Source organism: Oryzias latipes, chromosome 6 (genome assembly GCF_002234675.1).
Source record: "Oryzias latipes chromosome 6, ASM223467v1".
Classification (NCBI taxonomy): Eukaryota; Metazoa; Chordata; class Actinopteri; order Beloniformes; family Adrianichthyidae; genus Oryzias; species Oryzias latipes.
Window position 1 is genome coordinate 14474775 of NC_019864.2, and position 15028 is coordinate 14489802.

Sequence of the window (15028 nt, forward strand, 5' to 3'; positions counted from 1 at the left end):
ACTCAAAAACCATGCTCCCAAGAGGCCTCTGCATGCTATAATCTGTATAGCAGCCGTCTTGCAAACACTTTCAATCATCAGTCTTTCCCAAGAGGGAAAAAAAACAAAACAGAGCAAAACAGAGGCAGGTGAAACACTGCAAAAATTAATATTGTAATAATGTAAAAAAGAAATGTGCTTAACTCTAATGTTCAGTGTACTATAAGGAATAGAGTCAACATTTAAGTGTTGAACTCAGGGGTTTGCAAGCTTTAACGCAATGAGGCCTTTTGGATCAGTTTCTTACTGATGAAAAGCCACAAGCTATTTTGTGGCTTTTAAGACATTTACAAAATGTAGCTTTTCAATATTATAGTAATTGAATTATTTATTCTTCTTTATTTAATCATTGGAACTTCCTTTAAGTTTGACATCGGCACATGCAAGTTCCTTTCAAATAAAACTCTTTTTAAACTTAAATGTAAGAAAGTCAAGTCAAATGCTGCTATGGTTTGTTTCTATGCTTCTTTGGTAAAAATTCATCCTGTTTCTCAGTTTGCTATTGATTATAACCAGGACAACAGTTGCAACCAAATAAACAAGATGATGAACATAATCCAAAAATTATAAAAAGAAACAACAATGAACAACTCTAAAATAATTTAACTATTTTTCCATAATTCTTTATTTCAAATAAGTTAACAATCTAACCAAAATGACAAATCTAAATTAACTAAAACAAAATAACCAAAACTACAAACCAATTTCTTTTCTAAATTGTTGGCATTTAAAACCAAAGAACCACAATGGAGTTTTAAAAGGGCTGCATGTGGCTCCGGAGCCTTGGTTTAACTAAAATGTGGCAGCAGGCAGTGAAAGTGAGGAGGAGAATGAAAAAAGGAACAGAATTATCTAGTCTATGAAACTAATAATTAACAAAAATAAATAAATAAACACAATATAAAAGTTTATTAGAAGTTATTGCAGTTTGTACATTTTTTTCCAGTAAAAACCCAAATTTTGGTAACCTCTGTGGCCTTTCGTGCTTCTGTGATCATCTTTTTCCATTCGCAAAGTTTTATATTTTAGCTGTAGTTCAAACTCTGGAGAGGGATAATCTGTCACAGTGATTTTAATCCAGGATGAGATGTCAAAAGTTTAACTCTGGCTTATTTTAGACCACCTTTTAAATATTTGGGAGACCTAAAAGCTAAACCTAAAGCTCCTTGTAAACAAAAGATCCTTCATAAAGAAAGGGTGGATTATTTAAAAAGGTTTTTTCTCCATCAGATACTTTGAGTGAGGCTTCAGTTTCCCCCCAAACTACTTCCATGTTGACTATAAAGGTTTTGATGGCAGCCACTGTTGTCATGGCCCATGAAGATCAGCCCTGGCTTGATGGTGGAGCCCATTAAAAGCCAAGCAAAGAGCCTTCTTTCTCCATCATCATCAACCTTTGCCCTCCCTCTTATCCTCTGATGCTTGCTGATTCAGAATATATTTGAGCAGCTCTCCATCTCTCATGCTCATAATTAACATTATCACTTAGTTTTTAATAAATAAAATTATAAAAAAACATCAACACAGAGCTCTGTCTCTCACTCAGAATGCTAATCTAACATATTCAAATGAAAGCCAGTTTCAGGATTATCCACCCTCACAAATTCCAGCACAGTCATGAATTCTTAGTTTGCTGCTAAATCTTCTCTACGCGGTATTCTCTGGTTTTAAAAATTGCCAGTAGACTGGAAAAAGGCCTAGTTTTATTGTTCCTTTCTTTTAAAAGTAATCTTTTTCCAAAAAGGCCTCATTTACAGTCGTCTTTCTCAACGCTTGATCACAGTCTCTGCTTTGGTCTTCTTCGCCTCCCCCAGCCTCACCCTCTGTGCATCAAGAGCAGACAGAGGCGCTAGTTTCACTTGGATTAATCCCCTCTCACTTACTTACAGACTTCAATTACTGCCTCGTCTATTAGCAGCTCATCTCTACTAATGCCTGTATCTTCCTGGCCAGGGCTTAAACACACACGCATGACTGTGTGTGTGGAAATGCACTCATGTGCAGCTTTGCCTTCGCACTTGTGTGTTGTAAAATAAACAAATATGTGAAAAGGCTTGGGTAAACTACACCGGGCCTCAAATCAGATGGATGAAAGAGAGCAGGACTGGGATTTGACGAGCAGATGAGCGCAAACTCAGACATTTGGGCACAAAAGAGAACAGGGCACAAGTCATTTGAAATCTTCTTCCCCTCTTCCAGCTCTAATCTCTTCACTGTCCTCTTTTCACCGCACCCTCTTTTTGAATACCCCTTGTTCTCCACTTGTCTGCCACTTTTCCCTCCGTCTGACTCACATCCTCAATGAAGAGAACTGCATTTGAAGTCAAGTTGCTCTTGTCTAACTGGTGGTTGCAATTACTGCCTCTGCAGGGCGCAGGACGCTGTTGTTTTTCATCTACGCTGACTTAAAAGAGATGGCTCTCCGATGTCAGGCTGGAAGCACTTCCCCCCTCCTGGCAAAATACAACGCCTTTGTACTAACGTTAATGGGTATTATTACAATAAACACGGGTAAGTGAAAGCCAGAAAGACATCAAGACTTGTTGGTATTTTTCAATTTCCATGCTATTTCTATGAGAAGCTTTTTGAAAAAAAAGTCAAACTTCAAGCAGAATCAAACTTTTATCAACATCTCAGCAAGCTAGTAAGCCTTTGAGAACCACTCAAGTCATCTTCTGTTCGTAAAAGCATTCCTAGAGGTATTTGATTACGATTACATCATTTTCAGCCAAAATATACTGTTGTTTTCCAGGAAATAGTTTCTGCAGTAGTTCATTAGAAATTTGCCTCTGAATTGTGGGTGGGACTGTTGGCGCAAAGCAACTCCGCCAGACCTTCCGCTCCCCGTTGCTGAGAGCTCTCTGTTTACACACTCTCCCACTGGCTTACAACCCCTCACACCCCTAACCCAACATTACCGGTGCAACAAAACAGGAGAGTGATATTGGAGCTATTAAGCTGTAGAGTTTTGAACCAGATGCCAGCTCAGACGGGGAATATGAAGAGATTCATGGATCTAATCATCTAAGTGGATGCATCTGAATGGAGCAGAGCAGGAAGCCCAGCGTCAGTTTTACATCACAAATACGCTTCTTTTTCAAATGGTTTTGTCTGCTCCTGATTCACCACAATTTGAATCTAGAAATACTCATAAATGCAATTTTAAGGATAGATTTCTTTATACATGTCCTCCCTCATCAGCAAATGCCACAGGAACATGTTAAAAGCACTAAGATGTCATGAGTGGGTCTTTAAAAGTGAAAAAGATTCCTGGATACAGAGATTTAAAGGAATGAAAAAGACTGCTGCAAATGGTAAGAACTCAAGTTGGGAAGACACAGGGACAAGTCAAGATTTCTTACTCATGAGTAAAGAGGTATGGCTTTTGGCCAGCCAAGCAGGCTGGCTGGCAGACTGGGTGGGTGGTGAGGAGGTGGGAGCGGGTGGGCCACCCATCCCTTCTCCACCGTGCTGTGAGCAGGCATCCCTCAGGGAGCGATGGCCTCTGAGTTATATGCCCCTTTAATAATCCATCTGGGGTACACTACACTTGGCCAGGCCCATAAATGTCTGATTTATTCTCCTGCTGGAAATGAGAGGACCTGTGATGCTGGGGCTGGAAGAAGGGAGCGCTGGCCCGGCTGTCAGGAGATAGAGCTGATAGACTGTCTACAGCGCCATTCAACACTCCCAACGACTTTAGCCTTTAGCACCCTTTCCTGACCTGCCAATGTCTTCAATCATCGTCTGTGCTCTCCTCATCTTGGCTTATGGTTTTTTTTATGTCCTCTCAATACCAGCAGGATTCAGTTATTTAAAAACACATTGAGATCATTTGTATTTTTGTCCTATCATAGTACAAGTTTAAGGCTCTTTGTCATTTTTGCCTTTAAGGCTGTGCAAAAACAAAACGTTGACTTGAAGTACAGTTTGTTGGGGTGCGGATTATGATAAACTGGAGAGGATTTTAAAAGTGGAGGAAAATGGAAGGGATTGGGCTGAAAGTGTGCTGGCACAGCAGAAAGGAGCTGTGAGGAAATGGGGGGAGGAATGCATCTGAGACCATTTCATTCACAGCCCCGCTTGTGTATTTGAGGCCCTTTAAGGGAGTTTATGTTGCCGAAAAGGAAAGTGTTGCATTTCAGGATTTTTCCCCTCAAATCTTGCATGAATTTTTAAAAATAATCTGGGTTGATCTTTATCTTTGCGTAACTTAAGTCATGCAATTGTTTCATTTTCCAATTTTTTTAGTTAATCTATTCATTTGTTCTTTAAGTCTTCATTCGGGCTGATCACCCTCAGCTTCTCTGTCTCAATCCTTCATTCCTCTTTTGACCTTTCCTTCATCTCCTGCATGGATCATAACTCAGCTTTAGATAGCTTTCTTTTCCTCAGCTCTTCAAAGCTTGAGTCTTAAGCATATAAACTTCTAAAGTTGAAATGGCTTCCATATCTACTAGTTCACTTTGAATGCTAATACCTAGATTAGAAAAACCTTTGCTGAAAGTAGCCTAAACCACTTCTTTCTCATGAGCGGATGACGTTCCAAACGGTAAATTACTGGCTTAAAGGGAGAAGGAAGGGTCAGCAGGTCAGTGCCTCACTAACTGGTAACCGGACCTTGAAATATAAACCAGTGTATAAATGTAAATTATCTTCAGTGATGTGCTTTTTAAAATGTACCTCATTGTTTTTGTATTTTGCCTTTACTTTATGTATTCATAATGACCTCCATGCAACTTTTTTTTTTTATTCTAACATGTTTAAGCTTTACATATGGCATTAAATAATACAAATGGAGCATTATTAGAGCATTCTACCACACAGTTTAGAAATACAGTATGTCTATGTCTTAATGTTCCACACATTGGAGTGCAATGATGAACTTGGTCCAGTTCCCACCTACAGTCAATGTTTCTAACTGATATTTCAAAAACCTTTCATGATCGACACAGCCAAGATGGTTACATTATATCAACTTTGTCATTAAGGCCAGCAGAACCATCCTACTCCCATTTCCTTCACTTCTTTTTGCTAATGGTGAATGTCAATGAAGATTTAAAAACTATGATTTGAGTTTAATAATTCAATTAATGTATGAGTTAAAAGCTGCTCATCATCACTATCTCCTCTGTCACATTTGTCCTTCCATTCTCCTTCACCAAGAAGAGGAAACAGCCATTAATTGCTCCTGTAAGTATTCTTGTCCTACCTGCTCCATTCAAATAAAATATATCACAACCACCTCCCAAATCCCACTTTACTCAGATACAAATATACACAATTAGTAGGGTTTTTCTTTTCTAAAAATGAGTGTATTTCTTAAAGACCCACTGTGTTGAAAATAGTCTTTTGGTGTTTTTAACATGCTCCTGTGGTGTTTTTCCTAATGATGGAGGGCATGTTGCCTTTTTTAGTATTTCTTTATTCAAATTGTTGTGAATTAGGAGCAGACAAAAAAATGCAGTTTCAAAAAAGTCATAGTAGTAGAAAATTAAATGAGCAGGCCAAGCTCCCTGCTCCGCTCCATACATCCATTTGCGGACAATTAGATCCATGCACGCCATTGCTTTCCTTGTCCGAGTTTGCATCTTGCTCAAGACTGTACGGCTGGATAGCTCCAAAATTGCTTGTCATTTTTTGTTGCACCGGTAATGTTGAGTTAGGATTTACGGGTATAAGCAGAGATCTTTGAGTTATAGATGACAGGGAGGAGGGCAGGGTTGCTCCGCACCAACGAAGTATAAACTCAGAGGCGAATTTCTAATGAACAACTGCCGATCTGCAGAATCTATGTCTTAGAAAACAACACTTTTTTTTTTTAGCTAAAAATGTCAAAATCAGAATTAAAAGACCACTGTGAACACTTTTACAATAGATCAAAAGATGATTGGAGGGAGACTTTAAATGTTCCACGTGTTCTCTGTGGATAGCTGTTTGACGGTGATTATCGTTAGGGGTTTAGCTGAGTGATTGTAGTTGGCTGCAGATGTTTCCTGACCCGCAGGGGCAGACTGAACCAGTGTGTCAGAGGTGGTGATAGGATGAGCGCTTGGGCAAGGAGACAAAGGAGAGAAGAGATGATGTCTTCTTGTCACTGTTTTTAGGACAGACAGGGCTCTGTGCCTCAACTCTTCTCTTCTCCTCAGCTCCAAGCGTCAGGAAGGCATGAGTTTGAGCTCTTTCTTGGCATCTGTCACCGAGGAGAGTCTCCAATTATCTACTCATGCAGGCGTCAGACACTCACAACTGGGGGAGACCAACATTTAATTTACTTATTGCATAAAACATTTCTAAGAACTCTGCAATTTTGCTCCCAGAAGATTTCTGCAGCAGCATTTAGACGACTTCTGTACTTTTGGCATTAGAGTCAAATTGTGATCTACAAGGAAGAGCTGCTGATTTGGAAGGAAGCCTCTCTCCTGTAAACAAGCAATTATACACCCTCAGCAAGCAGAGTGCGACTGCACTGTCTGTCAATAGCTACTTAAGGCTGTCGCTGAAAGTGGATGTAAGAACTGTTGGCCAAAAATTGTAAATCTCTGACAGAGAGGGAGAGGGAACGGGAGGCTAGAAAGCTGAGTTTAGCATAAGCTGAAATTAAGCTGGCAATATAGGACATCCAAATATGTCGAACTCTAGCTGCATCATTAGGCAGAAAGAAAGCTAAGGGAGTGCTGTAGCAGCACAGTGGTGAGTGAGCAGCACGTTGACTGCTTTGTGACAGACAGGGACAGTGGGTAATAGAGGGTTTCGTTGCGCATGCACGTGTTTATATTTGCGTTAATGTGCAGGTATGGATCTATATGGAAAAAAAAACATGAATTCACAGCATGCACTCGTTATGCACGTGTCAGGTCACAGACAGGGAAGAAGAGCATGAGTGTATTACCCACCTCCTTGCTCACAGAGCTGCTGTGCTAGCGCATCCTTAAAAATGATCTGTCCTCTGTGAGTTGCTGTGGCTCTGAGGGAAGCAATGAAAATAACAGACAAAAGCAAAATATTAAAATATGGCAGTAACTTTATGTCATTTTAACATTATATTTTCTTGATTAGTCACACTAGTAACATTTCCAACACACCAAAATATTTTAAAGTTCATAAAAAAAGCAACTTTGTGATCTAAGTATAAAAGCTCTCAAATTATTTACCTTTTTGAATGAATAAATACTTGTAATCAGTTCAGTATTGTTATTTATATGGAATTCAAAAAAAACATCAACATTTTTAGAGCCTAAAAACATTTTTTTTTGTTATTCAGGAATAAAAAACAGTAGCATCACATGAATCACAACAGCAAAAAAACACTGACGGTCAATTTAAAGAATAAATGACCTGGAGCATGGTTTCAGGGCAGCTATGTTACCTCTTAGACATGAGAGCACCTAAGTCAATGCTCAATGCCCCCCCCCCCCCCCACCCCCCCCCCAAAAAAAAGTGCTGCCCTCTGTGGACTATATTACACTTCAACAATCAAAAAGATAACTGATCTTTTGTAATGTGTCCATAAGAACCTGATGACAGTGATATGTTTGGCAAGGTTCAAATGGATCTTGTTTTTTGTTCTTGTTTTCTTTGAAAAATATGTTTGCCTTCAGCATTTTTTGCTTCTTGCTTTATGTTGGTAACCGTGTTTGACCTTTTTAACACACTCCCCCTAATATTCTTTTATTGTAACGACCTTTGCCTTAATAGCTCTTGTTTTGAAATAGAGAAGTTCCTATCTCTCCCTATTTACTGTTTGTTTTCTTTTATTTTTTTGGCTTTTTTTGACTAATGAACTTTTGAATTCTTAAATTCAGTGCTGCAAAACTTCATTTGTTCTTCAAACTTTCAAAAAGTTTAATGGAGCAACACTCCGAGGTGTGATTGTGCATTGCCAGCTGTTGGTTGTCAATGTGCATTGTAATACACAAAAGAGCAAACCGAGATCTGATACGAAGTAGATGTGAGTTGGAGGCCCTTAAGTTGTCCTTTTGGCCTTAGGTGTGTCTCAAAATCTATAGAGGCTGTCAAATTAGTTGTATATGTGTGCTCTACAATTTTAATTGCTGACAATGGAGAGTTTTCTTGCATCTGTCAGGCTCCAAAGCTCTCCAACTTTTGAATCACTTTTCTTTGCTCCCTAAGACTTGTGTAAGTTTAGCTTTGCAGCCCCAAAACACTTTCAGTGATGCAAAATTTGCAATTGTTTTTTACCAAGTGTGGAGGCATTTACAAGTTCATCTCAACTCATGAATAATGAACAGACCGTTTCTTAATTAATTACCACGTCTTGTTTCTGTGCAGGAGTGGGGAGAAAACAAACTTAATTACACTTATATGTCAGAATTTGAGTTTGGTATTTATGAATAAAAAATGGAGCGTAACGAGCAGTGTGTAGGGATGTAGGAACAAGGTCCTGAAATATTTACTAAACTGCTTAAATTCATTTAACAGACATAGAATCTAAGGGGACAGAGGGCTTAGGGAACACACATAGTATACTCTTCTAACACCATGAGAGGCCTGTTTAGACATATTATACAAACACAGAGAGATACATTTGGTATTTATTCTCACTACTTGGTAAGTTTCAATCTTGAGGTGCTCTCATATCTAAGAGGTAACATAGCTGCCCTGAAACCATGCTCCAGGTCATAAGCCTGCAAGCCACAAGCTATGTTGATAAAACACTGAGTTGTAATACCTGCAAACCAAATGTCAAATTATCTGATTGGGAAGTCTGACCATTTATAATGAGATGTAAGATTAACACATGTAGATTTTTTTTTGGTTGAAAAATTGCATTTCCCATTATACACCCACCTTGTGTAGTCTTAGCTCTGCACATGTGAGTTTTGGGTGGGTAAACAATAAATTGTGACCAACTTAATCAGTGTTGTGCTTCATGGTATCCAATGTAAGCCCATGTTGTTTTACTCACAAACCAGGGTACTCATCCAACAAAAACACACACCAAACTAAAGGAAAAAGCAGCAGAAATAGCAAGTCTGGAGTATTGACTGTAAATGAGAATTGGACGGAGTGAGTGTGACATCAACCATAGAAAATGTCTCACTTCCAATCAAATGAAGTCACTTCAGTGCATCTTTTTGTTACGATACAGATGTTGCCATTTTTAACCCAAATTATGTCCGAGTTGGTCTGAATCTGTGTTTCTATGGCAACTACTCATGCCAATCAGGAGTGAGAGGAAGTCCACAACCTTACGACTTGAAAGTGGGAGAATCTGTCAAATAAATGTTTCGAACGTTTGACGTGAGACCACATATCTTTATTGAGGCCTCTGACTGGCCTGTTTATATCTTGAATATTTGCAATAAAGAAAAAAATTCAATGAAAAAGCATAGGATTAGCATAAACAATAAAAAAAAGGTTCAGAGCAAGAATGGTTATTCTGACAAAAAGAATTACTGAGTAACAGCAGTGTCTTTCTCCATAGAAGTCTATGGGATTTTGGCTTCTCGGAACCTCACTTATTTGGAACATGAGGGGTCACTCAGTCCAGTTTTTACATACAGTCACTGGTCCTGAGCAGCCCAGTGCAACACTGTTCTTCAGTGGAGCTCCCTTGTATCTCTCATTGCCATTCAAACACACATGAAACGCATAAACATAAGAACATGTGTCAAGCATTTAAAGGTTCATTTGAATTCCTCTGATGAGAATGCTAGTTAGGGCAAATGAGAGCCTTAAGGCGTTGCCGAGTTCTACTCCCTCTTTCCTCTGATTCAAACATGGAGTCATTCATCTCACGAAAATAAATGTCATCTTCTCTACTGCCATTAATTAAAAAAAAAAACAAAAAAAGAGGGAGCGAGACAACAAAAATAAATACATAAATCAAAGAAAAATTGGTTGGGATTTGGGCAGAGGAAATACAGATTGGGGGCTTGGATGGCCTTGATTTTCAAACGACATCAAGTAAACAAGGCTGGTGCATTAATGCAGAGACACAAGCACTCTTGAAGTCCCAAATGAGCTTTGACATGTATGTAAATGGACAGGCTGTCACTCAAAAAGCTCCCAAAAGGGCTGGGAGTGGGTAATTGCCATGCGTGTCCTGCATGTTACATTACATGTTGCTGTTGGCCATAAGTAGCAGGAGATGATTTGACATCTGCCTGCTAACCACATACACACACATATTAAATATTAAATACAGACAATAAGCTAGGAGCTGGTTAACACAAAAGGAACAATGATGTTAAAAACTGATTTTTTTTTTTTTAACAGATTGAATCGTCTCCCACCAACAGACTTCTGCTAAACAACAATTGGGTTGAAAGCACACAAAATGGGTTTTGTTCGCTCCCTGCTTGACAAACTACCATACCTTTATCCCCAAATCCAAAAACCTGTTTTCTCCTCCAGCTCGTTGAACGTTTGGCAGTAATAAAAAAGGTAGGTGTATTTTCGCAGGTCCCAGTCCCAGTTCTGCACATTTGGACCTAGCCCTTAAAATAATGTGCCCTAATTGGTTGATTTATCTTCCATACTGAGGACCAGCTGTGGTTATGGCACAGCATCCATGGACAACGGAGAGGCAGACAGGTGGCAAAGCCAGAGAAATGAAATATTCCAAAGCTCTTTTCAATTATGTTTAAACATAAAATAGCTTCTCTTCATTCTTTGTGGCAAAAGTAAAACTTGCTTCACAGATTTGCATCACTCCATCCGTTTCTGAATTCATTAATTGAAAAAGGCTCTTGAAGAACATGCAAATTTAATGAAGCTCCTCAGACGAGGGATTTGGGAGTTGTTTGGCAAATTACCTGCTTGTTAACACAGGGTCATTGAGAGTTATAGCCCCAAATACAGCCAGTGGAAGTGCAGCTATTACTCAGAATATGCTTTAAAGAGAAGAGCAATTGACCTTGTTTACTGTTAGTGGGTGATCATTAGAAAAACAGTAGCTGTTTAGGATTAAACATATGAGGACAACCAGACAAAAATTGGTGTAGATAAAAATTGTTAATTTAAGTCAAGACATTGATTTGTTAAAGGTATTTGACCTTTAAAAATGAAAGTCAAGTTAATCAACTTGACTTTTATTCTTAAATTCACAACTCAGATCAATTGGTTTGGTTTTAAAATTCAGTTTGTAGACAACTTTCAAACTAAATATGGAACTTTCATTAATAAAATTGATCTCAATCTCAATCAATAAAGCTGATCTCAATCTTTCAAAATGATCAGTTCTTGCTATACAATCAGAGGAAATGTTTTTGCATGAAAAACATGAAAAATATTCCTTCAATTCATGGATTCATCAATACAAATTTTCTATGTAAAGATTCATTTGATATCAATTATCCAGTTAAAAAAAAACTATAACTTCAGTGATTTAAAAAATTGAAAATAAAAATAATCCAATTTTATGTTGCATAATAACAGGGAAGGCTACATCAGAGAAATTCTAAAAATTGAGAGAAGAAATTGCTGTGTTCAATCAGAGTGTACAACAAAAAGGATCATCCCATCTGTTCACGTCTGCTTAAATTAAGAAAAATGTGGAGAGTCTAACAAAAGCCACTGCTTTCAAATGCTCAGACACTGACCAGATTCTATGTATTTTCAGCCACCCATCATTGTATTGTTTCATCTTAAACTGTTGACCATGCTCCAGCAGGTGGGACAGTGACCTTCTGAAAATGAGAATGTGTGATGTTTGTAATGTGGACCCTGTTTGACAGTATTGATCACAGCCCTGATGTGCACCACGCTAACATAAGTGCATCTATGAGTCCTCATGTGGACACAGAGTTCAATGCATGATTACAGGGGTCATGGTTCATCCCTGGGGAAATAAGGCAATATCAATAGGAGAGATCGCCTTATGGTGAACAGCAACAAGAAATTGGGTTGGTCTGTAAAGGTTTTCAAACAAAAACTGAAATAAACCTTAAAAGGAATCCTCTGGCTAGCATCTATGTACAAAAACTAGATCAAACTAAGTATGATGGGATGAGAGAATTTAAAAAACAAAAGTCTGGCTTGGTGTTGGTTTTAGAGTAAGTGCTCAGTGGATTCAGCTCCAGAGCTTATAAAAAAAACCCTGAGTGTTTGCACATTTACACGGTTGAATTGGTGTAATGCCTGTTTTGTCATCTAATACAAAACTGAATACATAGTGTGACAGGTAATCAATATTCCACACGTGGATTTTGGTAGGTTCAACTCTGTCTGCCGCACTTCAAGGCCATCGGTGGATCATGGAACTCCTTTTTTCTTTAATTCGTCAACAGTCCAGCTGTAGCTGCCTGTAATCACGTCCTAAACTGACTGTTGGGCTTTTTTGGTTGGTACTGCCCAAAAGCAATGGCACTGTTCCTTTCAGACCAAACCTGTTGATTTCCCAATCGTTTGGCAATTGCAGTTTTGAAAATGTGAAGTTTAGTCATTCCATCACTCTGTAAATTTAGTCTCTTTCCATGATCAGGTCACTCCGCTCCCAGCCTGGTGCATTAACTATCAGCAGTGGTTCTTTGCTCTGAGTCAGTAGCCGCGGTTACATGGGCAAAATATCTTGATCGGATTAATGGTCGGATAAGAGTTCAACCGTGTAAATGGGCCCAGAATTTTTTTTCCGATTGTAACAAACGTTCACATGGTCACACTTTCGATCGGAATAAATCGTTTGTAATCCATGTGGTCAGTGCTTTTTCTTGTGAAAGAACGGAGCTGGAAGAAGCCAGGGTTAGGAGAAGGCTAACACGCGCTAACAACATTAGCCTTGTTTGATGAACACAAAATCCATGAGGGAAATGCCGCTATCTGGGAATAACATCAGCCTTTATTTTGTCGGGACACGACTGGAAACACAAATCCACGTGATTGTTTGAACAGTTTCTAAGAGCGACGGGATGGAAGCCTAACATAGCAATCGTAACAAACACGTAACAAAGCACCACCCCCCTGTCCACAAACACAAATCTATAACTCCGGCTGCTCTGCCAAAAGACACGGTTCACTCGCACGGAGCAGCCGATTCAAAGCTTTCTCTGGAGCGAAACACCGTCTATGCGTGACGCAAAACAGAGCAGTAGTGACACACAATCGGAATGAACAGTTTACATGCAACAAGATCGGATCAACAATCGGCATAACCCAGCTATCTCGATCGGAAAGAAATTTTGATCCGGACAAGTCTGATCGGGGCAGAGTATTCCGAACGGCGTGTTTACATGACGCATTTTTCTTCCAATCAGGCGTTCTTTCAGATTTCTTTTGTCCATCAAAGCGCAGCTGCTTTTTCCTAACCCCAGGATACACTATTCTGCATGTTTTCCATGTTGCCCTGATTGAGCATACCTACTACAGTTATCATCAAGCTTCTCAGAAGCTTGATACTGGCATCTATCAAAAGCAGGTGTGTTTGAGCAGGGTAGAATTGAAAAACTGCAGTACAGTGTTCCCTGAGGACCAGGGTTGGGAGAAAATACTCTAACCATGCAAAAGTTAGACTGTTAGACTGTTTAAGGCTTTAGGACTCAGAGACAGGCCATAAGACTATGTAAAACAAAATACCAGAGGCTGAGCCAAGCTCTGTTCTTTCGAGGCGCTGATGCCAGGTCTACCAGAAAGGGGCTTTAAATGAGTTGTGATTTTAAACACTTGAGCTGTTAATTGTGGGCTCCCATTAAGCTGACATGTACAAGAACGGATGAAGAGCTTTATTCATGTCTTCCAACACACAGTCAGCTCATGTTCCTGACCTGAACAACCTAATGCTAATTTATTATGGTGAATCATGTATGCACTTAACTTGATGGATACCAAAAAGGATTCACAGCTTGACAGCTTAGTGTGAAAGCTGTCAATAATTTCAAACACATTTTTTTTTCAATTAATTCAATTCAGTTTTATTTATACAGCCCATTATTACAACACAGTTGTCTCAACGGGCTTCACTAATTGAACAAAACATAAAATCAGCTATAAAATACGATAGCTGATTGCTAAACAAAACTAAACAGACTAAACTAAACTGGGCATCCCTGCCCTTAGACCCTCCTAGGAAAAACTCCTAAAAGAAAAAACAGGTTCCAGGGGAAAAAAGAAGAAACCTAACGGATGTCCACATGAAGGAGGGATCCTGCCAGGACAGACATTAAAAAATTGTTATACAATATCAAGCCTAGAAATGTATTTGTAAAAAATAATATTGTCTTTTGTAAATGTCTAACTGGAAATTGGCTTCTCTGTGTAGTCATCTTTATACATGAATCCCTGTCCTGGTTTTCTGTGAAAATGCCAATACATGATGACTTTGAACCATAAGCCCATAAGCCAGTGTGATGCTTTAGTAAACATGGTAGCTCATTAGCCAACGATTTTATGTTTAAACATACTTTATTCATGAACTTGAATACTAACAAAAATCAATGGAGCAGACCAATGCCAGGAGAAATCAGAAGCTGGGTAAGATAGGTCAACTCTCAGCTTCAAGTCAATACTCTGACCTGTGATTAACACAACAAGCTGTCCATCATTTTGCCAGTGCTGTTGCTCTGAATTCTGAATTTTTTTTATCTATTTGCAACAATTTGGAAAAAACTCCAAAAACAGCTCTTATCCACAGGTGAGCAGTTGTGACTGAGGTCTAAAAAAAAGGCTCATTGAGTACAAACACCACATAGACCTATACTGTCACGCCGTGAGAATATGTTGCATTGGATAAGATATGCATAAACAGATGTAAAAACAATCTAGATTTTTATTTAAAAAATTCCACATTATATCCATGTTTCTGGAGAAGAAAACAGACACAAAATCCATCAATATTGCATCCAAAAGTGAAGCAGATTAGAGGATGCAAAACATTTGATTTTGTCAATCTGATTTGCCACATCGGATTTTACACATTGTGTCAAAAACCAATAAGTAATATTTAAATGTTTCACCACCTACTAAAAATACTAAAATAAAAAATAAAATAAAAAACAAAGTCCAAAATTCATGTTTTGGGGTTTACCAAAAT

At 38.7% G+C, this 15028-nt stretch overlaps 1 protein-coding gene across 1 annotated transcript in view; it reads right to left on the reverse strand.

Moving 5' to 3' along the window:
* reln (reelin) overlaps positions 1-15028 on the reverse strand; it is a 91347-nt gene that overhangs the window by 34915 nt on the left and 41404 nt on the right. The window contains exon 4 of the mRNA XM_020703717.2: positions 6936-7006. Within this exon, the coding sequence (XP_020559376.1) occupies positions 6936-7006 (71 nt within the window). The remainder of the gene's footprint in view (positions 1-6935; positions 7007-15028) is intronic.